The sequence below is a fragment of the Mixophyes fleayi genome, chromosome 1, assembly GCF_038048845.1.
Source record: "Mixophyes fleayi isolate aMixFle1 chromosome 1, aMixFle1.hap1, whole genome shotgun sequence".
Taxonomy (NCBI): Eukaryota; Metazoa; Chordata; class Amphibia; order Anura; family Limnodynastidae; genus Mixophyes; species Mixophyes fleayi.
The window spans coordinates 397,482,687-397,508,927 of record NC_134402.1 but is presented as its reverse complement, the minus strand read 5'-3'; the positions used below and the strand labels follow the sequence as shown (position 1 = coordinate 397,508,927).

The 26,241-nt window shown below is 40.5% G+C and overlaps 1 protein-coding gene across 6 annotated transcripts in view; it reads right to left on the bottom strand.

The window, feature by feature from the left end:
* The window catches only part of CAST (calpastatin), a 110,034-nt gene that overhangs the window by 68,040 nt on the left and 15,753 nt on the right, over positions 1 to 26,241 (bottom strand). For 3 of the 6 annotated variants that reach the window (XM_075181257.1, XM_075181230.1, XM_075181240.1), the window contains exon 3: positions 11,401 to 11,469. The exons of 2 other annotated variants lie outside the window; for them this stretch is intronic. In XM_075181257.1, coding sequence (XP_075037358.1) covers positions 11,401 to 11,469 — 69 coding nt within the window. Of the gene's footprint in view, positions 1 to 6,401; positions 6,527 to 11,400; positions 11,470 to 26,241 lie in introns of those variants that run through there. One more of the 6 variants, XM_075181272.1, reaches the window with a different exon arrangement.

The following is a 26,241-nucleotide window of genomic DNA, read 5'->3' as shown; positions in this document are numbered from 1 at the left end:
TAGCTGACCTGAGTCTTTAGCAAGGCTGAGGTGATTATATAGTTACCGCACTTTACCTCTATCTGCAGTGTTCCAAAATCTAGAAAGCCCCCCCAAAGTGAAGTGTTAAATGACTGAGCCTTGGGTAACAATGACACTGTAAACGAAGGGGTTATAAAGTTAAAACACTGTATGACTTATTATTATATGTTCCTAATGCTAGTTGCTATTTAGGTGCGTTGAAAATTTTAACCACACCTGGGAAAGTTACTGTAGAAGGTATGTTAAAAAAACAACAAAAAACACCCCACCCAGAACTGTACATACCCTGGGGAAATAATACTTCTTGTAGCTGTCACATTAAACGGCACATTGTGCAAGACATAAAATTAGACCAGATTTTGCAGGACCAGTCATTCTATAGAATAAAACAGAACTGTCATGTTGTAATATACATTCACCAAGCAGCTCTAGGTTTACATAACACATCAGTATTATACATCTCCCTATCTCCAGACTATTGGGGAGACATCCTCTGTTTTGTGCCCCAATCTCGGTGCTATCCACTGTTCTTGCTTTGAATCTATAAATAAACCGTTTTACCATCTCTCAATAGTATCCATCATCTTGAGTTGTTCTAATGAATTTAGGCATTTTGTGGTGTTTGTGTAAAATAGGTTTCTATATCTTTAAGTATTAGTATGATGGGAAGACATCAGTGGTAGAATCTGAGAGTGGAAATATGGAAGATCATTAAGAACATGTAGTAAAGCAAATACTTGAACCTTATTAATATAATACATCTGAAAATGTGTAGGACTGTGTGCTAGGGATTATGTATATAAATGGAAGGGAAAGTTTTTCTGCTTAGACCAGTGTAGGCTAACCTGTGACACTGCAGGTGTTGTGAAACTACAAGTCCCAGCATACTTTGCCAATATATAGCAGCTTATTACTGTAAGGGTATGCTGGGACTTGTAGTTTCACAACACCTGCAGTGTCACAGGTTAGCCAACACTGGCTTAGACTGATCACGGGTCTTTTGAGAAACACGGTGAAATTCTGTAAAATATGTTCTACTATATATTTATGGGCATCTCTACTCCTTTATTTTGTTTCTTAAACATCAAATGGTGTGGTTAATGAAAGCAGTATTTTCTTTTATGTCTTTTTTAAAATAGCTTAATTATAGCTTCTAAACTCAGCATAATTGGTATCAGACTTAAATAGAATATCGCACAAGTCTGCTAAATGTTACACACGGTATGTAATTATTACGTGATGGTTGGAATTCTATAAGTTCACACAAGATATCATGTGTCTCATTTTATATTCATTTTAATCATTATGGTAAATAATAAAGATATTAGAAGTCCCTGTGTTATGTGATCATATAAAGGCCCACGTATATTTATACAGGTCATAGAAAGGCAAAGTAACTTAATAACTTGCTGCCGGGGCTGTATTATTCATTATACTATATAAGTTCCTCCCTAAAGAGCACTGACGTAGGACATCAGAACTCACCTCCTATAAGAGATGACTCACTAATTATTTAAATATTATTTGCAAACGTTCATACATGCATTTGTATCAATGGTGCATTAAATAGATTATGGCATAAACAAAGTCTGTTCTATTCATGTCTTATTATATACATATTTATTGTCATAGAATAAAATGTACCTTTATGGAAATATTATATATGTATGTGTGTTTCAGAACAGGATAGAAACGATGCACACAGGGCCGGATGGAGAGTTGACGCAACCTGGGTCTAAAACAAATATGTAAATTGCGGCAGAAAAAAAAGACGCATTTTCTTGAGTAGACACAGCTGCATGTATCTAACCCACGTGGGAGTGATAGCTTCTAACGGCTTTCCCACGCTTTGACCAATAAGAGCGAAGCTGCTCTGTTTGGTTAGAATGATTGTCTCTAAGCCTGTTATTTGCGATACGGTTTGCAAATGACACAATTTTTTGGCGAGCCCCATTCCCCTAGGGAATTTAGCCTTGTTCTGAACGAGTTAGAGCTGGTTGCCATTATGGTGGCAGGACCACACAAGGTGGGCCTCCCTGCTATGTTGTACATGATAACTTTCAAGATTTCTCCACCGGGAGATCTGGGGGAGAAGTCATGTGACATGGCACGTCCCCCCACTATAATAAGCCAAAATTTGCAGCATTGCGTTGAGGGGCGGAGCCTAATGGCATGATTAAGCCACGCCCCCTCCATTGAATGCTGTGAATTTCGGCATATGCTGGAGTCTTGCCTGCTCTTCCTGGAGTCCGTGAGGAATCCCCGAAATTCGGGAGCCTCCTGGGAGAGTAGGCAAGTATGTGTTACCCCCACTCCCCCCTTTTAATAATAAGCAATGTGTTATGTGCAGTAATCATGGTAACACAAATAAAATCTCAAATTAATGTTTATTTCTCTGTTGTCATGTATTTGGAATCAGTGTGAGTACAGGTCTAATAAAAGAGCCTTGTACTGCATTCAGATCAAGCTTGGGGTTATGCTCCATTTACTTGGGGTACGCTGTCACATGGGTCTATGGTACAATGCAGTGTCCTCAGTTCAACAAAAGGTTTCTGCAACTTGAACTCTTATAAAACACAGTGATCAGTTGATCAGAAGGACAAACACAGTAACAAAATGTTTCCAATAAACTCACAATGGGCCAAGAAAGAAGTTTGTTACATTTTTGGTCTGTGCAGGATATGTATACAGTAGAGGCCGATGTTAAACCACCGATCTGACTCTGGCTACATAGACTCAAGCCCAACACTGTCTGCTAACTTAGATATAACGCAATACATACTATTTGAAGCATAGTAAATAAAGCTGCCTAAACACAATGTGATCCAGTCACTCAGCCCTGTTTGCCAGCACATTGTATTTTTTTTTTTTTAAATCAAATAATTTTTATTACATTTTATAAACACAAAACAGAAGAATTACAGTACAAAGATAAATGACATAGTTCCACATAAGGGTACAATCCAGATGGCAATGATAAATCATTACAGCAGCTGTAAGTAATTTAGCAAACAGAAGAGTATTTTGCTGACATGGAATAGGTTCTAGTTACATGGATATGCCCAGGTGCATAGTGACTTATATTATGATATGCCAAGTAGGTCTCCAAACTCCTTCTTGCACAGGGAACATAAAAATATAAATATTAGCATTAGACCCATCCAGGAGAATACATCTGTGAAGTACTTAGAAGTATTCCTCATGCTGAAACTGGTATCAAATGAAGTACTACACCATAACAGAAGTGGCCTAATCACTATTTTAAATAGGATCAAAGTCTGTCGCCAGAGAGCCAATCACATACCTCGACTTGGCCCATCGTGACCATACCTTGTAATATTTTGGCATGGTACCACGGGAGTGATAAGTGAATCTTTCGTCCCCCACTGCAGCATTTACCATAAACAACCAAGCACCTAAGTCTGGCCCCTCACGTGCCATCCACACCCTAGCGATGGCAACCTTAGCTAGAGCGAAAAGGTTAAGCACAATAATCCGACACCTAGGGGTATATTTACTAAGCTGCGGGTTTGAAAAAGTGGGGATGTTGCCTATAGCAACCAATCAGATTCTAGCTGTCATTTTTTAGAAAGTACTAAATACATGAAAGCTAGAATCTGATTGGTTGCTATAGGCAACATCCCCACTTTTCCAAACCCGCAGCTTAGTAAATCTAGCCCCTAGACCAAATATGCAAGTCTTGGGGTACAGTAGTGGTATATCTATGCCTGTATCTTGAATACAATCCACTACCCTTGACCAAAAAGTCCCCTACCACAGGACAGCCCCAAAATAGGTGCCAGAAGGTAGCAGAGCATCCTCCACATTTTGGGCAGTTAGAGTCGGATCTGGCACCCATCTGGAGCAGCCTGCAGGGGGAATAATATACTCTATGTAAAATGTACAACTGGACCTGTCTATACCCTGGTGCATGAGGAGTCACATTGTATTTTAGTTGAATTCTGCCACCTTGGTCAGCATCATCTTTCAGGTATAACCACTTTTTAAAAGTGACAAGTCAGAGAGGGAGAAAAGCGATGATTAAAGATACAACAATATTTTATTACTATAACTGAAACTTATTTGGATTTAATACAAAAAGTTATGCGCACAATATAGATAAGTTTTTAACATACCAACAAAAAGTGAACTTGTTGCAAAGGAGTTGAGTAAAGTGCATCTAAAATGATGAATCTGTTGCAAATCTTATCCCAAAAGGCCAGAAAGTCTAAGTAGAAACATGTCACAAAGTCACTTGTTAGTTGCTCTTGTGGAACACAGTGCACCCCCCCTATTCTAGTAATAAGGGTGAAATCTTATTCTCTGCCATGCTGCTTGTTGGTTAAAACTATTTGGTAACATGTGAACACTTTCTATTTTTAGAAGAGTTATACTGAATTACTGCATAAGCAGCGGAGTGCTATTATACTCCATAGATCCAGCCATTAACTGTATGTGTGACCTTCATATCATATATGACAGCCTTGAAAAAGTCTGGATAGGTCTGAAATGTTATTGCTGAACGGAATAAAATTCATCTTTTCTGCATATCCTGTCTGATATTTTTCCCTGCATAATAATTTATGTTGCCCTATATAAACGGCAGAACCTGGGCGTAGTATAATCATCAGAGCTGATTCTGTAGGCAACTGTGGTCTAAGTGGACAATGGCTAGAGATCATAGGTTGTCCATACTCCCAGTACAGTGTCAGCTCACTTTGTAATAGTATTACAGGTCAGAGGTCGTCCATGCCTTTATCAGGCAGTGAGCATGAATCCACTCTATTGAATGAAGTCCCGCTCAACAAGTCAGGAGTCATGCTGAATAGGGTCCAGAAAAAGAGTGTCGAAAAATATGTTTACCTTTGAAACTTTTAGCAGGGCAATCATGAACATAACACAAAAAAACATAACAATGTGCATTCAGTAATGGAAACAGACTTCACTGGTCTGGAAAATTAATATAGCAAACACTAGAATGTTATAAACCTAAAAAAATCTAAACCCAAAGTCTGAAATACTAAATTACCCATCCAGACCTCAACTGCATACAACTTGTTCTTCTAAGGATTGTGTTACCACAATCCTTATGAGTTGTAACCACAATCCAGTTATCTATTCTGACACTGCATAGACAAGTACAGGGGGGACATACAACGTACTGTGTATAATATGAGGTAACTGTTGTATGGCAAATGGTAGCACTACAAATACACCTGAAACGACTTAATTTATAGGGCAGTATAAGTGACATTTCCAAGACAGGACGTTTCTATGATATTGGCTATATAGAGAGTATGTTTATATACCAATAGTTTGGTTAAAGTTACAGCGGCCCCTTCCCCCTGCCCTATAATATAGGAGGTATTCACATTGGTCATTTTCTACATACACGCCAATATTAGACACACACAAAAGGTCCTGTCGCCCCACTTGTAGTCCTATGTAACTGCCAACTAGAAATATCGTCATTGTCACAGGTGAAGAAATTTGTTAGTGCCTAATTTGGCTATTTTTAGTAAACAGAGATATCCAAGGTCTGTACTCTTTCCACTAAGGACCGGTATTGTGCACCATACAAACTGATATTATGTAAAAAGGGCATGTGCATGTATGTATATATGTGTGTGTGTGTGTGTGTATGTGTTTATATATATATATATATATATATATATATATATATATATATATATATATATATATTATATATATATATAAATAGATAGATAGATATATATTATATATATATTATATAAATAATATAATGCATTTGCACGAGGGCAGACCATTCTCTCCCCATGAACACACACAGCATTAACGGACCAGAGTTCTGCAAGTAGAGGAATTGTTGGTGTTTGTGTAAATACAAGTATATATCAGCTATCCACATATATGTCCCATAACCAACATCAACCCACTTTTACTGCGGAGATACAGTACCCTGACTTTAGTCAGCTAACCAATATCATTGAATGTATCTAAAATATAAAATAGACTATTCAGTAAACTCTGACACGTTCGGCCTTTATAAATGACATGGGCTAATATTCCCTCACTGATAAGTACTGCAGGACAGAAACAAATATCTCCAGACCCTGGAAGTAAAACTACTTCATAGTGATTGCAATGTATATGTCCCGTGTATACTGTATGTAAGTAAAACTACTTCTTAGTAATTGCAATGTATATGTCCCGTGTATACTGTATGTAAGTAAAACTTTCCAGATATTAGAAAAACAGTTTGCACACACCCATCCCCAGACAAACACCTTCCGAACTTGTCTTATAACAAAACACAAGATGTCACCATGTTAAATCTCACAGTGCTGATGGCAGCAATTACACAGGAGAGAGGGTTGTATACAAAGTAAAAGACAGACCTTGTTTCTCAACAGCAAGTCCTGAGTCCCCAGCGATACATTGAAATGCAATTTAACCACAACATAAGAATTTCTTTCTAGTGTGTTGGCAAATCACCCTGTGCTGCTACGTAATTAAGCTCGTCCCAAATCTCACGCACACATGACATGACACAACCATTCCACACTGCATCTGTAACAGCATTAATCTCCACCCAGAGGCTGAAACGCTCCACCTAATTCTTCATAGAACTTAACCCTCACAGGCCTTCGTGACATACAAAACATACACAAACTGCAATACATCAAGCACTTAGAGGAGGAGAAAAAAAATATATACAATGGTTTAAAAAATATTTCCATTCACTGTACAAACACCAAATACTCTTTTTTTTTATTTATGCTACTATTAAAGAAAAATATGTTATTTAGATTTAATATTAGGGACTGGAAAATTGGTATGAACAACACACAGAAAAACGCACAACACAATTTACCAGTAAACCATTACAATTCCAGGCGTGCACGCGGGGGGGTAGTTCCTAGTCTCTGTAAACCCCTGTCCTGCCTGGTGTGCCTGACGCTTTTTTCTTTGTCCCCACCCCCTGGAGGAAGAGGGGGCGAGCGGTGGGGGCGACGATCAAATCATTGGTGGACAGTGGCAGCAACAGGCAGCCAATTGTGAGGCTGCCTTTTGTTGATTGGCCTCAGACAGGAAGTGCTCACTTCACTTCCTGTCTAAACAGTGAGGAGTGATACAGCAGAAGTGCACCTAAAGGTAAGTGAGAGGTGTGTGTGTGTGGTTGATAGCAAAGTTGTTTGTCTGTGTTGACAAGGGGACTTGTGGCAGTGTAATGTGTGTGATGGCACAGAGGGCTTGTGGAAATATAGTGTGTTTTTGATGGTACAGGGGGCTTGTGGAAATAAAGTGTGTTTTTGATGGTAAAGGGGGCTTGTGGAAATAAAGTGAGTTTTTGATGGTACAGGGGGCTTGTGGAAATGTAGTGTGTGTGTGATGGCACAAGGGGCTTGTGGTAATGTAGTGTGTGTGATGGCACGTGGCTTGTGGCAATGTAGTGTGTGTGTGTGATGGCACAAGTGGCTTGTGGCAATGTAGTGTGTGATGGTACAGGGAACTTGTGGCAATGTAGTGTATGTGTGTGATGGCACCAGGGGCTTGTGGCAATGTAGTGTGTGTGTGATGGTACAGGGGGCTTGTGGCAATGTAGTGTGTGTGTGTGTGTGTGTGATGGCACCAGGGGCTTGTGGCAATGTAGTGTGTGTGTGTGTGTGTGTGTGTGTGTGTGTGTGTGTGATGGTACAGGTGGCTTGTGGCAATGTAGTGTGTGTGTGTGTGTGTGTGTGTGTGTGTGATGGCATAAGGGGCTTGTGGCAATGTAGTGTGTGTGATGGCACGTGGCTTGTGGCAATGTAGTGTGTGTGTGATAGTACAGGAGGCTTGTGCCAATGTAGTGTGTGTGTGTGATGGCACAAGTGGCTTGTGGCAATGTAGTGAGTGTGATGGCACGTGGCTTGTGGCAATGTAATGTGTGAGGTAGGTGGTGTCTAATTAATGGGTGTTATTTTGTTTGTGGGGTTACGGTGGGGCAATTTAATTTAAAAGTGGGGTTGGTGCAGACTTATTAATGTAGGGTGGGATCATTCATTTAATGTTGGGGTGGTTTGAGCGCTATTAATTAAATGTGTGGCAGAGTGTTGGAAAAAGGATTGCTATTTCTTAAAAGTGAATGCAAGTTATTTAATGTATGGTAGGAAATAGGTTAATTTAATAAATGTGATTACTATTAATGTCGGGGTTGTTTGGGGGAAATTGTTTTTTTTTTATTAAAGGTGAATAAAATTATTTTACAGTCGGGCTGGTTACAACAAAGGGGCACTAATAATTAAACATGAGTTGTTTTGATTTATTATCAGACTACATAGAGGCAGGGGGGCCTACTGCGTTCACTCATTGCTGGTATTTCTATATCTCATGTAACTATTCTATTTCCAAACAAGGACCCAACATTCCAGGATCCAGACAAGCACAACTGAGCTTAGGACACGAGCAGCAGCAACAAGTATTGAAAGCAGGAAGAACATGTAGAAGAGAGCAGGACAGTCTGCCAACTGTCCTGATTCTGGTTGGGCAGTCCTGAGTTTGGGGACTGACCCACTCAGTCAGGACTTTGTCACGACTACAGGGACAGTTGGGAGGTATGTCCCACTTCACACTGCTCTGCTCATGAAGGGGGAGCTGCATGCACCTAATAGTAGTGCACGCAGCATTGCTCATGTATTTAAAGGGAGATTGGAAGAGTTGGAGAGCTACCTAGCACTGTCTAAAATTATAGCCACGCCCCCATGCATGCTGGTCACACCCACTGGTGGTGTGCCGTGGAAACCCCCCCTCCTCAAATCTTGCTTTTGCCCCTGAATTCAACACAATTTATACAGTATTATAAAATGTTAACAAGAATAAAAAAAATCCAATTGTCCTTTAAAATACGTCCAGCCCTACAGAACAGATATTAAGAAATCAATCCGCACCAAAACACCCACTGGAGAATCAGGCAACCCATTCTCATTTGCAAAGCGACAGTGACCAGTGGCCGTCTATTGCTAGTACACAGCTGCCTTAACATTATTTTGCTATGGAAGCACAATCTGTTATCACAGCAGGGCCAGCCTCTATAGGAAATAATGGTAGAGTAGTGGTGTTTTCGCTGATGTTTAATAAGTGTACACAGTGCACTGTGCGTTCTAAATACAATGAATAACAAATACCACGTACAACTCTCCCCCCCCCCCCCCCCACCCCAATTACCTCATCCAGCAGCCACACTTCTAGGTTGGCTAGACCACAAGCATGGGTTCAGTACAATGTGCAAACATCCCAGGGTCTACCGGCACTGCACCTGTCTGAATGTTTACTGACATTTTACAAATTAGTAGTGAAAGCGATCAAAATATAGGATAAAAAAAAAATCATGCTATAGGGTAGATTTAATAAAAATCGTGTTAGGCTGCTGTTTTACACCTCCACACATCAAGGTTGGGATGTTAAATTGCTGGCAATGTGTGGCAGCTTGGAAACGGCTAAACCGCCAGCAAAAAAAGACAGGGTTTTTATTTTTTATATACCTGCTTCTGATTGGCTAGATATTGCATGTTGTTTGAGCTATCTTACTATTTGGAAAATAAGAGGAAGCATGACTGAATTATGAATTTTGGGGACAATCATTATTTATTGTTTAAGGGACAAAATTTATTTATTGACTTATGGGGGACAATTTTTTTTATTTTTCATTATCTTCAGTGGACAATATTATTATATTATTATATTATGGGGCAATATGAATATATTATTTTATTCAAGGAATAATAACATTTAATTGCTAATGGGAGCAATAATTATTTTTTCATGATGGCGTAATCTGTTATACTGTACAGATGTGATACATGTGCCCATGTGCTTGTTGGCTCTTGTAGTGCCACATGCATCATGACATAATAAGTGTTGTGTGTCCCTTCGCCAACAGCCACCACCTCACCTCCCCTCTGGTAACCTCACCTCACTGCTGCCTCCAAGAAATCTCTCATGCCTCCCCACCTCTGGAACTCTCTCCCTCATACAATCATCGAAGCTTCAAACGTTTTCCAAAACCCCACCTGCTCATTACGACCAACCAATCCACAGCCTATCCCCTCCCTATCCCTCTAATACCCCCCCAGCCTCACTGTATCACTCGCATAAAAGTTGCCCTGTTCATGTCACCTCTTCTTGAATTAAGTCCACCTCATTTAGATTATAAGTTCTCACATGCCAGGGTAATATAAGAGTTATTCTCTTTAAACTCGCAGATAACAAAAATGTCAAACTATATATTGAATCTACGAGGTACCCTTGGTCAATGAGGAGTCAAGATATGAATATGTGAAGCTAAAATGAGTTATTATACTACTGATCAAACATACAAATGTTACTATATGTATAATGTTGCAAACATAATATATGTATGCACACAATTTACCTCCATCCACTACTTGAAAATGAGATTTATTTGGGACATTGAACAGCATTATGTACGTCTATTTTAATTTTGACTCTGCTTAACACAAAAGAAACCATCTGTAAGCAGACATGTCATTCAATGCCGATCAATGCTCATAATCATTGCAAATAATTTACTGCATTTTGTTGCTGGGTGCAGTATAACGTTACAACCTGAAGGGAGCAGTGTGCTATCTCTCTGTACATCAAACAACAGAATTCAGGATTCTCACTGGCTATGTCAATGTTCATCATCATCATCACCAGTTATTTATATAGCACCACTAATTCCGCAGCGCTGTACAGGGAACTCAATCACATCAGTCCCTGCCCCATTGGAGCTTACAGTCTAAATTCCTTAACACACACACACACACACACACACACACACACACACACACACACACACACACACACACACACACACACACACAGACTAAGGTCAATTTGATAGCAGCCAATTAACCTACCAGTATGTTTTTGGAGTGTGGAAGGAAACCGGAGCACCTGGAGGAAACCCACGCAAGCACGGGAGAACATGCAAACTCCACACAGATAAGGCCATGGTCGGGAATCGAACTCATGACCACAGCGCTGTGAGGCAGAAGTGCTAACCACTAAACCACCATGCTACATGTGTCAGTTAATTAATAGGCAAAGTTGACCATCCAACTAGTGACTTCAGAGGCCCAAATTGCAGATTCTCTATAGCTACCATGACATGATTAGTAAACACATAGGGGTACTATACATTTGTCAGTACTAACAGATTAGTATCAGGCACTGAGAACTACATCCAACATGCAGCACAACAAAAGTAATAGGCAGATGAGAATTTTAACAAAAAGTGGAACAATGCACTTTTGATACAATATTGGCACATTCAGGCTAAACAGTGGTGACCACACAATATGTAAACATTTACAAAAATAATATATACAACGTGGTAAAACGTTTGTTACTTACTTTGCTACTCCCCGCTGCCCCTCCTGCTGCAGGTGCACTAGCACTGGTGCTGGCACTCCCATGTTTTACCTGAAAGACAAAAAAATGAAACAAAACAATGTTCCTTGTTAGATCATTTCATATACCGCTAAAATAAAAAAAGTTTATAACAAATTGTGCCCACGACATCAGCGTCACATAGGACGTAAAACAAGGATGTCTTACATTACTTCCCTTGTCCATGACTACTCCCAGCTATTAGGGGGGAAGCTCCTCTCACAGGGGCCCTGTGGTTTGTTGAATTCATCTCCCCCAAAATATTATTATTCTACCAAGTGTATTCTGAGAGCTCATCCTCCTGGGCACAGGATCAGCCTGCAGTGATTTACTCTGTATTTAGTTCCTCTCTCCTAGTGAGAGGCTATATCCCGCCTTACAACATGCAGTATACTGAATGTAATAGGCATTTACTGCTGTGCATGCCCACAAAAAAATCACTAATTAAGTTTGAAAAGTGGAGATGTGGCCTATAGCAACCAATCAGATTCTAGTTATCATTTATTTAGTACATTCTACAAAATGAGGAGTTTGTATGTTCTCCCCGTGTTTGCGTGGGTTTCCTCTGGGTGCTCCGGTTTCCTCCCACACTCCAAAAACATACCAGTAGGTTAATTGGCTGCTATCAAATTGACCCTAGTCTGTCTGTGTGTGTGTGTGTATGTTGGGGAAATTAGGCTGTAAGCTCCAATGGGGCAGGGACTGATGTGAATGAGTTCTCTGTACAGCGCTGCGGAATTAGTGGCGCTATATAAATAAATGGTGATGATGGTGATGATGAATGACAGCTAGAATGTGATTGGTTGCTATAGACAATAGCTTCACTTTTCACACCCCTTGGAAATGCGCAGCGTGATAAATTTAACCCTAAAACTCAGGTGCACTTGTGCTTGTCAGGAGATGGAGAACTTGCGGGAGCTCGCCTACTGATGTAAGCTACGAACTGATAATGATGACCATCAGCTGAGATGCTTCCGGCTTAACACATACCCGAGTAAGATTTGTCTTTTTTGGATGCAATTTACAACTAAGTTTTAGATGGACATTGCGTTCACCCCTACATGACCCGCTAAGTGAGCTTGGTACATGGTCTCCACTAGAGGCATTACATATGAGCAGCTGCTAGACGTTTCAAACTTTTAAACAAACAATTATTTTATATACTCAAAATATAACTTTCAACTAAACAAAGCTGCATTACAAACAATTATGCTTTCAAAAATACTTTTTTCTGCTGTTTGAGCCAGAATTAGACGAATCTTGAAATGGTTTGAGGAAAATAGGGCTATATTCTGAATACTGTGCATAATCAGTTTTAAACTTTAATGACGAAATGAAATCCACATTTTCTAATTATATATAATATGTATGTAAAGCAACACCTTCAAGTTCATCAAGTCTGATAAAACGTCATCAATGGTAACTTGCTAAAACTAGCCTGTAATTGTAGCCATTACTAGGGAGTCTGCTGCTCCCATGGAGGGCAGTGTAGTCTGTACACTGAGAAATGCTCACTAGTATGAAGCCTTTGTTGTACCTGTCTATAGAGATGTGAGTCAACCAGCAGGAACATGGTATGTAAGTGTGTCACACATCATTATATGATGCAAGAGGATGCTTCCTTGTCTGAATATAGTTATTTCTTGTACTCGGATATCATTTAGGTGGTAACATTGGTACAAACATATGTAAGCAAATGGGCGTATGCCCAACTCAGCACAAGCCACTGTCTCTTTGGGTTTTACATCATGTTATGTCAGTATAGAGCTATACTCCTCTTGTACTGATAGAAAGCAGGACAGGGCTGGTAACGCCTGTCTCAGATGGCAAACAGAAGTATGCTGTAAGCCCTTACCTCCAGGAGATCCTGCAGCCTTGTAGTGAAATCTAGTTATGACATTTCACATGCAAAAATAATATCCAATAAGATCATACTTGCCAACTCTCCCGGAATGCCCGGGAGACTTCCGAATTCCGGATAGGTATCCCAGACTCCCAAGAGAGCTCTCAATCCTCCCGCATCTACCCACTTTCTAGTGAAGTGGGCAGATTTGAAGCTTCCATGATGCGATTACTCGGGAATCGCATCATTTTGGTCCGCCCCCCCATGTTAAAATGACGCGTTTGCGTCACTACGTCACAGTGATTTTACGTAAAATACGCCAGGTATCGGCATTTATATTCCAAAATTATGCTGGAAACAATCATTTTATTTATTGAAAGTATCTGTACTACTCATATGGTAGATGAGAATCCCATGTTAGTAATTGCTAGGCATTGCACAAATATATTAATTTCAAGAGGTGTATTCCACATATAAAGTATAACTCTATAATAACGTATTGGGCCCCACCTAACAATGACCTTACACTATGCACAAACAGGTATTCTCCATGAATCACACATGGCTGAACTTCCCTATAGAAGGTGCTTACTCATCACTTCCCGCATCTACCCAATTTCTAGTGAAGTGGGCAGATTTGAAGCTTCCATGATGCGATTACTCGGGAATCTCATCATTTTGGTCCGCCCCCCCATGTTAAAATGACGCATTTGCGTCACTACGTCACAGGGGTCGGGGCCAAAATGACTCGATTCGTGGAGCCCCACCCCCTCACGCCGACCTCTACACCAAGACTCCCGGAGGCCAATCGTTAAAGGTTAGCAACTATGAATAAGATGCCACCTAACCACATAGATGAATTACTGAGCTTACTATATGCAGCAGGGAGACCTGTCTGGTTGCTAGTTACCTGCAATATTTGCCAAATAACAACTGAGAGGACAATCGCCATCTTCACTGACTAACACTGCCTGGTTTACAGCCAAACTCTTCCAGGCTGTTAGCCCCCAAGAATCACTGATGTTATATACAGGATTTATTTATTTTATTATTCTTTCCTGGAAAAAATTTAAGCATTTAGTTCCTTTCCTGCTCCGGGACCCCACTCTTAACAGTCCTGTACAAAATACTAATCTCCATAATATTAGATAACTTAGGTGCTGCTAAGTGGTAGTTTTCTATTGGCTAGCAACACTCTCCTGTTTACTGCTTTAACACCATTGAAAACAAGTTCTTGGATATGATGAGCCTGATTCATGAAGGCACGTAAAGCAAACGTAAAATACGTTTTGAAAAAAAAGCACTTAATTCAGATATACGCGCGTCTCTATTCAACTGGGAGCAGATCTATAGATACGTCTGTTGTTGGATATGGGTCTAGGTGTGGTCTACTCTAACACACAATACACTGCAGGATACGTCAAATACATATGCAGAAAATAAAGTCCCAAAAGAACGTGCAGAGAAAAAATATTCAATTAATCTCACCTGTTAATAGTATAGTCATTAATTACAAAACATTTAAAAAAAAAAAAAAAAAACATTTTTCCCCGCCCATAAAATACATTTATTATGATGTTATTAATATCTACTGTGCATAAAATGCCTTTTTACTTGCCCCTGATTGTAAACACATGTTTCAGCATGCATACAAGACCGTCATCACTAGTAATCAGCACTTATACCAGACCTGTAGCTGGTGCAAGTGATAACAGAAAAACATGTACCTTAGAGATGCCCAAGGTTTGAACAGGACATTGCTGAGTGTGCTCAAGCTTGGCACGCCCTTACTGTACATTGACTACATCACCCATTCCCCTCCCCGTTCCATCCATGATATCTTAGGCTGTAGTAAGGGTCCTTTGCACTAGAAGATTAATTGGATATTGTTGCGTTCTCTGGCATATTATACAGTTCTGGGCATGCGCACAGTGATTTTACGTAAAATACGCCAGGTATCGGCATTTACATTCCAAAATTATGTTGGAAACAATAATTTAATTTATTAAAAGTATGTGTACTACTCATATGGTAGATGAGAATCCTATGTTTATAATTGCTAGGCATTGCACAAATATATTAATTGCAAGAGGTGTATTCCACATATAAAGTATAGCTCTATAATAACGTATTGGGCCACACCTAACAATGACCTTACACTATGCACAAACAGGTATTCTCCATGAATCACACATGGCTGAACCTCCCTATAGAAGGTGCTTACTCATCAGTTATGCTGACAATAGAATTTTTGTCCTAGTAGATGGCAAATGTCCTGTAAGTTGATGAGCACATATATCACTCTGTACACTGTAATATGTGCATAACGGTCTAAGGTTCTTGTGCATAAAAGACAAATGTCAGTTGGATCTTTATATCAGCACACTTGAATATGTGACAGTACCATCTCCATTCTGACACAGTGATTGTTGATCTCGATGTAGAGACACCACAGCTGTGTACAAGACATTGTAGCAAGGTAGTAGAATTAAAACAAGGGAGGTGAATACTTATTACTTATTACTTTTTTGAGGGGAGGGGTAACCTTTTTATTTTTCATTTCACATAGGTCATATGTAAAAAAAGAGATTTATATACATATATATACTGTGCTTATCATTCAAGACAACTCTGTACATTCCATTTTGTTTTTGTTACAGAAAAAATGATCACTTAACATATCAAGATAAGCTTTATTTTACAAGCAAAGGGGTATAAAAGAAAGAAGAGGGGTGGGACACATGAGGGTGGGTGGGGAGAGCTTCTATCAGGCACACATAACTGGATGGTCAGAGTAATGATAAATAGAAAAGAAGTGTGACGGTCTCACCGCATGGAGGGGGAAGCTGTGGATAACAGATGACGTTCCAGTGTAACCAGTATTTATGTTTTATTCAGGTTCGATTTAATCTTTTCAAAATTGGTCACATGCTAAATAATAGAAATGATAAAATCTATTGAGGGGAGGTCCTCGCTATGCCCCATCTGGTGGCATTCAGGATGTGGAATCAGAATATATCTGTGTATTTTTGTAGACTAGGGATCGCATGACTCTTTTCAACAAGATTTTAAAATTATTCCAACACTTAATAATCCTGGGACTTGACCACCAGACATACAGGATAGAGCCAATCGGACTCCATCACTAAGGGAAAGTCATGAGGAGAATCTTATGCTCTCTTCTTGGGACCAGATACCATCTATAGTCAATGTTATAGATATTTGCCTTAATAAGCATAGATATGGAAGCCCTGGCCATCTGCCTGATTTCCTTCCTCATCCTCATCCACTGGGGGACGAATGTTGCTCTCCCATTCAGATTCATGTTTTGACATGAAAGTATTATCAGATTCTAGAGAACAATCCCCCAGCACACAGCTGTGATGAGTAAAACAGATGCTATTCTACACAGAAACCTCAGTTACGCATTTGCAAATGTGTAATAAGCCACCTGCCCATTTTTTTACTGGTTGGTCAGGGGGTGTTCTCTGTCCAAGGAGTCCAAACCTAAATAAAACGATCTTGTGTATCACATAGGTAGTGGGTGATATTCCCCATGCATGCCCCATAGGATATACAATTGTTAAGTAAAGAAACAGGGAGAGGTTCAAACTTTTTTCAACAAGTCGCTATCACAGACTTTGCCGCAGCCAGAATAAGGCAGGTAAGTTTTACACAATGAGTTGATGTGTCTTGGAGATAATAACCTAGAAAGAAGATCCAGTTGGTGCTTCTAGTAGTGTATTAAGGCGAGAGAGAGAGAGAGAGAGAGAGAGAGAGAGAGAGAGAGACTTTGGACAGGTCCACTACATGTAATATAGTATACCTCAGGGTCTACAATCCCTCATCTATCCCAAAAGAAATAAGCCTGTATGTCTGTAAATGACCTTATCGAATTTTTTATTACAGGGCTATATAACCATCTCTGCTGTGGGGATAGAGACATAAAATGCATTGTATCCAAGAACTTCTTACCTAATCGAAGACCAAATTAAAACTGCAGGATAAGTTTGGTACAAATAAGCTATCAAACATGATCCATGGGGAAAAGATAGGACCTTCATGTAGAGTTCCCTTCTCTGTATTGTGTCGGGTGTATAAAAGAGTCATAATTCAAACTTGTTGACCAAAATCAGACTAATTATAACCGCAGCGTGGGATTAAAAGGAGAAAAGAAATCTGTGCACGCTATAACAACAATAAATTAATAGACATTCTGATATTTCATCTAGCAGGAAACTTGCATGCAAAAGAATGAGGAAAAATATAGTCCTCTGCCCCCAGCTGAGCAAACCTTAGAAATAGACATTTAAGAGTTGGGCTTCTCACTTGTCATCTTTGGTTTTAGATCTGCAACTCAAACACGAAATGCTCAAACTCTGCCTATATCATCATCAGTAAACATTTACATCTCATAAGAGATGCTGCATTAAATTATCAATTATGTTAACGTATAATGCTTTAAATCATATCATCTCTTTTTTTGTGACAACATACAACGTAGTGACCATTCTGACTATGAATCACAAAATGTTCCACTTGTTTACTTTTATGCAGAGTCTATATTTCATTTGGGATGATCTATGAAGACCAATAAATCTTAGCAGAAGTTTTATTACAGTTTAGATTAGGTTTAGTATTGGACGGGAACTGATAACTAACTGCTGTAATGCTGCCAAGTCCCTTTGCTCTTACAGATAATACATAATACTGTTATCACATTTTCTTCCTCTAATACTATATACGGCATAACCTCTGATCTTAAGCCACTTGTTCACTTCTGTTTCACTGATACAACTCCAGAGTTTAAGCTTCAGATGAGTAATAAGGTTGCACGGAGGTTACTGTACCTCGGTAGGAAAATTTACATGTATGTAAACTGTGCCCTGTACTTATATCCAGTTATGATACAGAATCCAATATGACAAAAAACATTGTGTAACATTCACATGAATGCATGCAAATGCTCCCAAACCTTCAAAATATGTTTTATGATGTATTTACATCTTCTATGTAGTAAGGCTCATTTCATACCTGCAAAAATGTTGTCGTGTACTCATTTATTTGTAATAGCGCGGCTAATATCTGGCGCATTTCAAGCTGCAATCACACCAGTAAAATAAATCTGTACCAACATTTGGTAGATATTCTAAAACAAAGCTTACTGCCAGCTGTAGCACCACCTTCTGCATTAAGTTACATGTTTCTGTTTTTCTCCTCAAGTACCGCTTGGTTTAGCTTCATTTATATCTTACAATAATCATGAGAGTAAGGTGACATCAGAGCCGGATTAACAATAGTGCTAAGGGGGCTACAGCCCAGGGGCCTCGGGCAGCTAGGGGGCCCGCCGTCATTCATCGGATCGGGGGCGTCCCTGCCTCTGGCTCCGACTGTCACCTGTTCAAGGAGAATGGCAGGCAGCTAACAGCAAATGTTATGCTGTTAGCTGCCTGCTGTCACTGTAGTGCTTCCGCGGCACACAGTAATCTCCTTACTGAGGAGATCTCGTGAGAGTGAGACTATGAGTCATAGTCTCACTCTCACGAGATCTCCTAAATTTGGAGATTACAAAGCGCGGTGGAAGCACTGCAGGGAGTGGAACAACGGAAGGAGGTAAACTCACGGGGGGGCCTCATGGGGGGGGGCCCTCACAGTACCCTTAGCCCGGGGGCCTCCCTTTCCTTAATCCGGCACTGGGTGACATCAGTGTTTGAGCAGCTGGATGGTACATCTTGTATCCCACTAAAAGTATAGGGACAAGGTTGGGTTTTCACAGAGGAAAAAGCTATGCACATAGGGAACACCTACCGCATCGTTCATTGATCATCATTTCAGACTTCAAAGAGATTTATTACAATATCCATCAATATATTCAAGTTATAAATACACGACAGATGCAGCTGTCTACATTGGTCACAAATGTGTGTTGCTCGGGGTGAATGGAAGGATCCTATCGAGCACAAGTATTGCGCTCACAAACCAAAAGGATAAACTGAATTGTATTTTGTGGTAAGAAGGCAGCCACTAGTGTTCTGTTAAAAAAAGTAAAGTATTACCAGCACAATCCATTACAGACAAATACCTCCCGCCTGCCCAGTGGTCGGCACATTTGTCCTGACTCCCGGGAAGTTGGGAGGTATGAGGTATGTGTCCACTCATTACACAAGGTGGATTTAGAAGAGAGGAGGAAGGATGGGGGCAGCCTAGCACTTCAAAAGCGCTATGCACCCCACACTGGTGTGTGACATGGCCACACCCCTGACATGACACAGTGACATACCCTTATTGGTAGAGGTGTGGCCCTCTCCCAACTTGGACATGTCAAATGTTGAGACTGATGCAGTCAGTTGAAGCTTCTCCCACATCTTTAGGACAAAGTCCTAATGGACTCTTAAACCAGTCAAATAAATTAAATAAACAGCCATTTAGTTACCAAGAAACAACAAATCCACAGTGTTTATGCACCCTATGTCAGCTGACCTATCTGTCCCTGTTTGCATGTAGACCCTATAAGAGAAGCAAATCACCCTAAAGCTTGGCAATGTGCTGCAGAAGAGTATAAGAAAGTACAATAGACATATTTAGCTAAACATAAACCATTCTGTTATTTCAGGCATATTATTTTTTATATATAGTAAGAAATCTGAGTGCGGGCAGCAATAGTCTTGCACAGTTTTACCAGAAATATTTTCTGTCCTGGTAAGCTCCTTAAAAGGTACACATATATTTGCAACTGTTATTAATGACTACTTTAAGAGGCTTATAGTTTAGGCTTAGTTTCTTTCTATCAGATTAATTTACATCCATGAAATGAATAATTCTGTATTTTGCCTACTATGTTTCATAGACAAATTCTGTTCATAAAATCAACAGATACAGGAATCAATAATCCAATATACTGAGGAGTATGAAACTCATATTTATTTGCCCCCCATAAGATAGAAAGTGCACAGAGTTATCTTATATGGCCTCAGTAAACATCTTGTCAAAAAGCTAATACACCAGTGTGATCATTAAGAGCAAGCAACCCCGTTAGTCTAAGTGTAATAATAGAGGGTGCGGCTACAGGGCCTTGAGGAAAAGAGGGTCAGGTCACCTTCCCCTCCAGGCCCCCCTCTTCCCCCTCCAGCCCCATTTTTTTTATTAACCTATGGTACCTTAAACCTTATTTGATCATTTATTCTTTATAAGGATGTTCTTATGTGTATGCCAAGCATGTTTAAACTGCTATACTGTATTAGTCTCTACCACCTCTGATGGGAGGCTATTCTACTTATTTACTGCCCTTTCTGTGAAGTAGCTTTTCCTCACATTTCCTCTGAACCTCCTTCCCCTCAGTGTCAGTGCATGTCCTTGTGTTCTAGTACTTCTCTTCCTTTGAAGAATGTTTCTCTCCTGTACTTTGTTCAAACCCTTGATATATTTAAAAGTTACTATCATGTCCCCCTTTTTCCCTTCTCTGCTCCAAACTATACATATTAAGTTACTTTAGCCTTTCCGGGTAAGTTTTGTGCTGTAGGCCATGCACAATTTTAGTTGCCCTTCTTTGTACAGTCTCTAATGTATTTATATCCTTCTGGAGATATGGCCTCAAGAACTGAACACAGTATTGTAGATGAGGCCGTACCAATGACCTATACAGTGGCATATTTGAAAGTTTCTATCACGTCCCCCCTTACACGTGGCATATTGGTGAAGCTTTCTTTCCATTGGGCACCTACAAATGTGTAACTGTAAAGCACAATATGTGTCCCATTAAAAGTAAATGATAAGACCCACTATTCTGCCCAGCAAGGACCCCCCCTAAAAATGTGACCTCTCCACCCCTTTATCTTATTTTATTTATATTGCTCGCAAAATAAAATATCATATTTTTAATCAACTGCAAAATTAAGCACGTTCTGCACTGTGCAAGGAACTGCCTCTCTCCACCTTACTCCCTCCACGGGCTGGTGAGAACTTCTGCTTCATCACAAACACCACTATCAAGCAACATAAACATATGTGTTTTGGTGGAACTCTAGGCACACCTGTGCAAATCCAGGCACACTTCGCCACTAAAGAGGATTTTGCACTGTGGCTGTGTATGCTTTATATACATTTGTGTGTTTAGGCATTTGAATGGGGTCACTGGTTGTAATCATGTATTCCAATTGCATTGCTGATTATTGTTATGTTTGTATTGCACTAAAGGAGAACTGAGGCAGACCCACACGGAGACCTACATACACTGTCAGTAGCCATATTACCTGCAGGTGCCTTTAATACTGGTGCAAATACACATTGACTATAACAGTCATGAGCACTAGCTGATGACCTTTTCTGATTGGCTGATTGAGCTGAAGTGGATAGGATCTTTCTTCATTGCTCATGCCTATATGATATGTAAGATACATTTTTTTGTGGGTGCCCAAGTCTGGGGGGGCACAGATGTGTGAGAGAACAAGTCCAGGGAGGGTCCAGGTGTGCGGAGGCACACGTCCAGGGATGGCCCAGGTGTGCGGAGGCACACGTCCAGGGATGGCCCAGGTGTGCGGAGGCACACGTCCAGGGATGGCCCAGGTGTGCGGAGGCACACGTCCAGGGATGGCCCAGGTGTGCGGAGGCACACGTCCAGGGATGGCCCAGGTGTGCGGAGGCACACGTCCAGGGATGGCCCAGGTGTGCGGAGGCACACGTCCAGGGATGGCCCAGGTGTGCGGAGGCACACGTCCAGGGATGGCCCAGGTGTGCGGAGGCACACGTCCAGGGATGGCCCAGGTGTGTGGAGGCACACGTCCAGGGATGGCCCAGGTGTGCGGAGGCACACGTCCAGGGATGGCCCAGGTGTGCGGAGGCACACGTCCAGGGATGGCCCAGGTGTGCGGAGGCACACGTCCAGGGATGGCCCAGGTGTGTGGGGGCACAAATCCAGAGAGGGCCCAGGTGTGTGTAGAGACAAGTCAGGGGAGGAAACAGGTGTGTGGTTGAGCTGCTGTTAGCTGTTTGAGGTGCAGCAGAGAGAGCAGTTGTGAGGAAAAAAGCAAGTTCACATTTCTGCATGAGCAGTGTAGTAGTGTTCCCCAGTGACAGCCTGTGTCCCCAATCACAGATACAAAGGACTGAGCACTGGTATGCTGTATGACGGACTCAAGAGGAAATCTAATAATAGTTGGATAGCCGGAACGCAGGAGGTCTATTGGTCTGGAGAAGCACTTCCTCCAATACTTCCTGAGGCGGGAGGCAGCACCACCTCCTCTTCTGTAGTTGTTCTCTGCGGCAAGGAAGATGTTGAAGGGAGACGGCAAGAACCCGAGAGCTGATGCAGGGATAGAAGGCCGGGCCCTGATTCTCCATTCATAAGCATCTGTGACAATTAATATCTCTACTGAATGCTCTGGGGGTGAGGGAGCTGATTCTAGTGATTCACGGGACATGATTGGGGCTGGCTGACCGATACTGGAGGGTAAAACATACTCCACAGGCAGATCACAGGCTGAACACACCTGGTCCACATGGACAGAGTGCGCAGGAGGAGTACATGATGTCACTTAAGTTACACATTTCAGCTTCCTGAGTGATTTTTACTCGGTGCCACTGAGGAAGTTTCACTTCAAAAACTTGTCTTGTGCGTATGACCTGGCTGAATGTAAATACATCCATAAGTAGATCTGACGTAAACCTGGCACATATGAGCCTGCATACTGAGATGGCTCAGAACATGGGCATACATAGGCAATCTTTAGGTGCGACTGTTTAGAGCAAATGCGTCCAAGTCAGTATGAGCCCCCTGGTGTATGCAGGTTAATAAGAATAGTAGAAATGTCATCCTATACCTGTATATTGCATTAGGCGGAAAGAAAGCAAGAATTGATAATGAACTAAGCACACTCCGTAAGTCAGAGGTGTCCTGGTTTGGGTTAGATGTAGAGGTCTCTTGAAGGCTGGGTTTGGAATCAATATAGTATGTTACATACTTTCTACTAACAGAGGGAGTTGCCCTTGTATCCCTTTGTTTTACCACTAGAGGGCAGCCTAGTACACACACAGCATAGTCTAACACAGTAGGGCTGCATGTAGTTACACCTCTTACATTATTAGAGCCTTAAACTTTATAGATGTAGTCAGACAGATTGTCAGGTATGTGGGAAAAGAGTTATGTGAATAATATGCCCAGGTAAGGACAAAGCGTTTGTCACAACCACAGCAAAGAAATATCATTAATATTTGAAATCCAAATATATCCACAAATCAATGTTGTTTTTTATGTGCAATGAAACAGCATACCCAAGGTGCCTGAAAACATGTCCCATCTAGTTTTAGGTTTAGTTCTCTGACACTTCAGAATCAGCTAGAAAAATAATATGACGAAACTCGAGTTAACTAAACTTTTGGAAATATTCCAAAACTCATAGAACAAGGATTTCTTGATAGCAGTTTCAGAGGCTTCTTCCAGCTATTCCCACCAACACTGTAGTTGTAAAGAAAACATTAACACTGCAGTTTCTGTAGTTGTCTTTATTCTCATCGCTACCATAGTTCTATAGTGAGTAACAATGTCATTGTATTTATGTTGTGTCACTGCAGTTGTGCTGTGATTCACTACTGTTATTGTATAGTGTTTCCGCACATCTGTGTGTGATCTTGTGAGAGCGTCACACTGCCAATGTGCTTGTGTACTGACATGTATGTGATATGAACGAACAAAAACAACGCACATTACCCACTTTAGAAAGTCTGGGTGTGTCGTGTTCATGCTTCTAGCACACTCCTAGTAGATACCTGCAGAAAAGCTGTGAGTGGAGCTGGAATGAGGTATTTCGACATTCCGGAAGTATGGGACATGGCTATAAACACCCTGCTGATGGGTACAGAGAAGAGGTGACCTTTACTCATATCTACCTTGCTATGCTCAGCTAGTGGGAGATACTGGATGGTAAGTGTTCAGGGTTGGATTAACAATTTTGCTGATAGTTCTGTTACAAAAAAAAAATAAACAGGTAGTAAAGTCTTTCAAAAAAATTAGGCCAGGATGGCGCCATATTCTAAACAAGTTAACCCGTGCATGATACTCGTGCATTCTAGTCAAATCAAGCTACTTAAGGTGTTAAAAAGGTTCTTGTCATCTTCATCACCACACACACACACACGCCGCTAGGCTTTTATATATTAGATAATGCTAAGAATTTAGTAGGTCAGTGTAGTATATAACTCCGCACAGCAGGTGGCGCTGCAGCTTGAGCACTCTGTCACCCGGTAGTTTTTTACACACACACACACACACACACACACTAACACAGCATGTGTGTTCATGAGGTAAAATTACCTCACGAAAATGAGTTTGAGCCCTCAACTCGTAAATTTATCCTTTACTACCCCTCCCACGGGGGGAAGGGGGGGATGATGGAAGTTAACTGACTTCACTATTATAATTTTTTTTGTCAAATAATGTCAGTATACCAAATTTCAGGTCAATTGGATGAGCCCTTTCTGAGAAAATAGTTTTTTCCACACACACTAACACACGCCGCTAGGCTTTTATATATTAGATAATGCTAAGAATTTAGTAGGTCAGTGTAGTATATAACTCCGCCCAGCAGGTGGCGCTGCAGCTTGAGCACTCTGTCACCCGGTAGTTTTTTACACACACACACACACACTAACACATGCCGCTAGGCTTTTATATATTAGATTATTCCTTGATGGGGAATTGTAAATTATGTTCTACATATTCCAGGAAATGCATGTATTATTAAAAGAAGAATTAAAGAGACAATCAGAAGGCCTTAATCTAGACCTGAATCAGATGAATGAAGAAGTAAAGTACCAATGTATGAAGAAAAGGTTTTCTCCCATTATTAAAGGGTAACTTGGTCTCAGATACTAAGGTATGGTCACAAGAAGACTTTTATTACTTGGTGGCTACAATAAAGAACTTCTGTGGCCAACGGGAACCAGAAAAACAGCTAGGACTGTGATTGGCAGGAATGATAGCTATATTTTCGCTATTGGTCCTCACTTGTTGGAGAATATGGAGAGAGGGGGCTAATGTTCCTACCAATAGTTGGCTGTGCAAATGCTGGCGGCTGCTTTTCCGTTGATCCCAAAAGATATTTACAATTTGCTCAACACCTATTGGAACCAACAGATGGAGAGCATCTCAACCGAGGAGTTTCATCATGTTCAGTGATACCAACTGAATCAGATGTCTATTTACTGGTCATATGGGTTATTATAAAGCGCTATGTAATATGTTGGCGCTATATAAATAAATGATGATAATGATGATATGGGTGCTTGTCATTGGATGTTGAATTTATACACCCTATTTTTCATTATGTATGCACTGTATTTTTACATTTGATATGCTGTAAATTTTCAGACCAAGCATTTCTCAAACTATATAAAACGGATTTTGTAAACGCAAATGGTGCTCTAGATGCAAAGACCAAACACAACACACAATTCTAGGAATGCATTTTATAAGGGTGCTAAGACGTTCAAGCCTATATATCCCAAAGCCATAAATCTGTCAAACGGCATTGTAGTGACATTAAAAGGTTTATCTTTATTTACAGAATGTACGTGTAGGTCAGAATGAATGCAGAAAACACCAGCCCTTGTCATAAACACATACATAGATGGATGTGCCATTATCAGATAATTACACCTATGGAATATATGGTTATGTACACATTTGGCTCCTGTTAGTCATCATAAACATTTAATTGTATCCTGACACATTGTGAAATTTTGCATTTGTCATATCCTAATATTTACTTTGTATATTCATCAATATAACCAGCATTCAAGAGACATCTATTTTGCAAAATTGTAGAAGGACCATTTAAATATCAAAATATTGTGGTCTGTTATTCAAGACCCTACGATATTGAAGATTTCCCTATCACAGTGATAGACAATTTTCTATCACACAATTTATCAATAAAAGGTCCCTGGGAGAGCTAAATGATGCTCGGCTC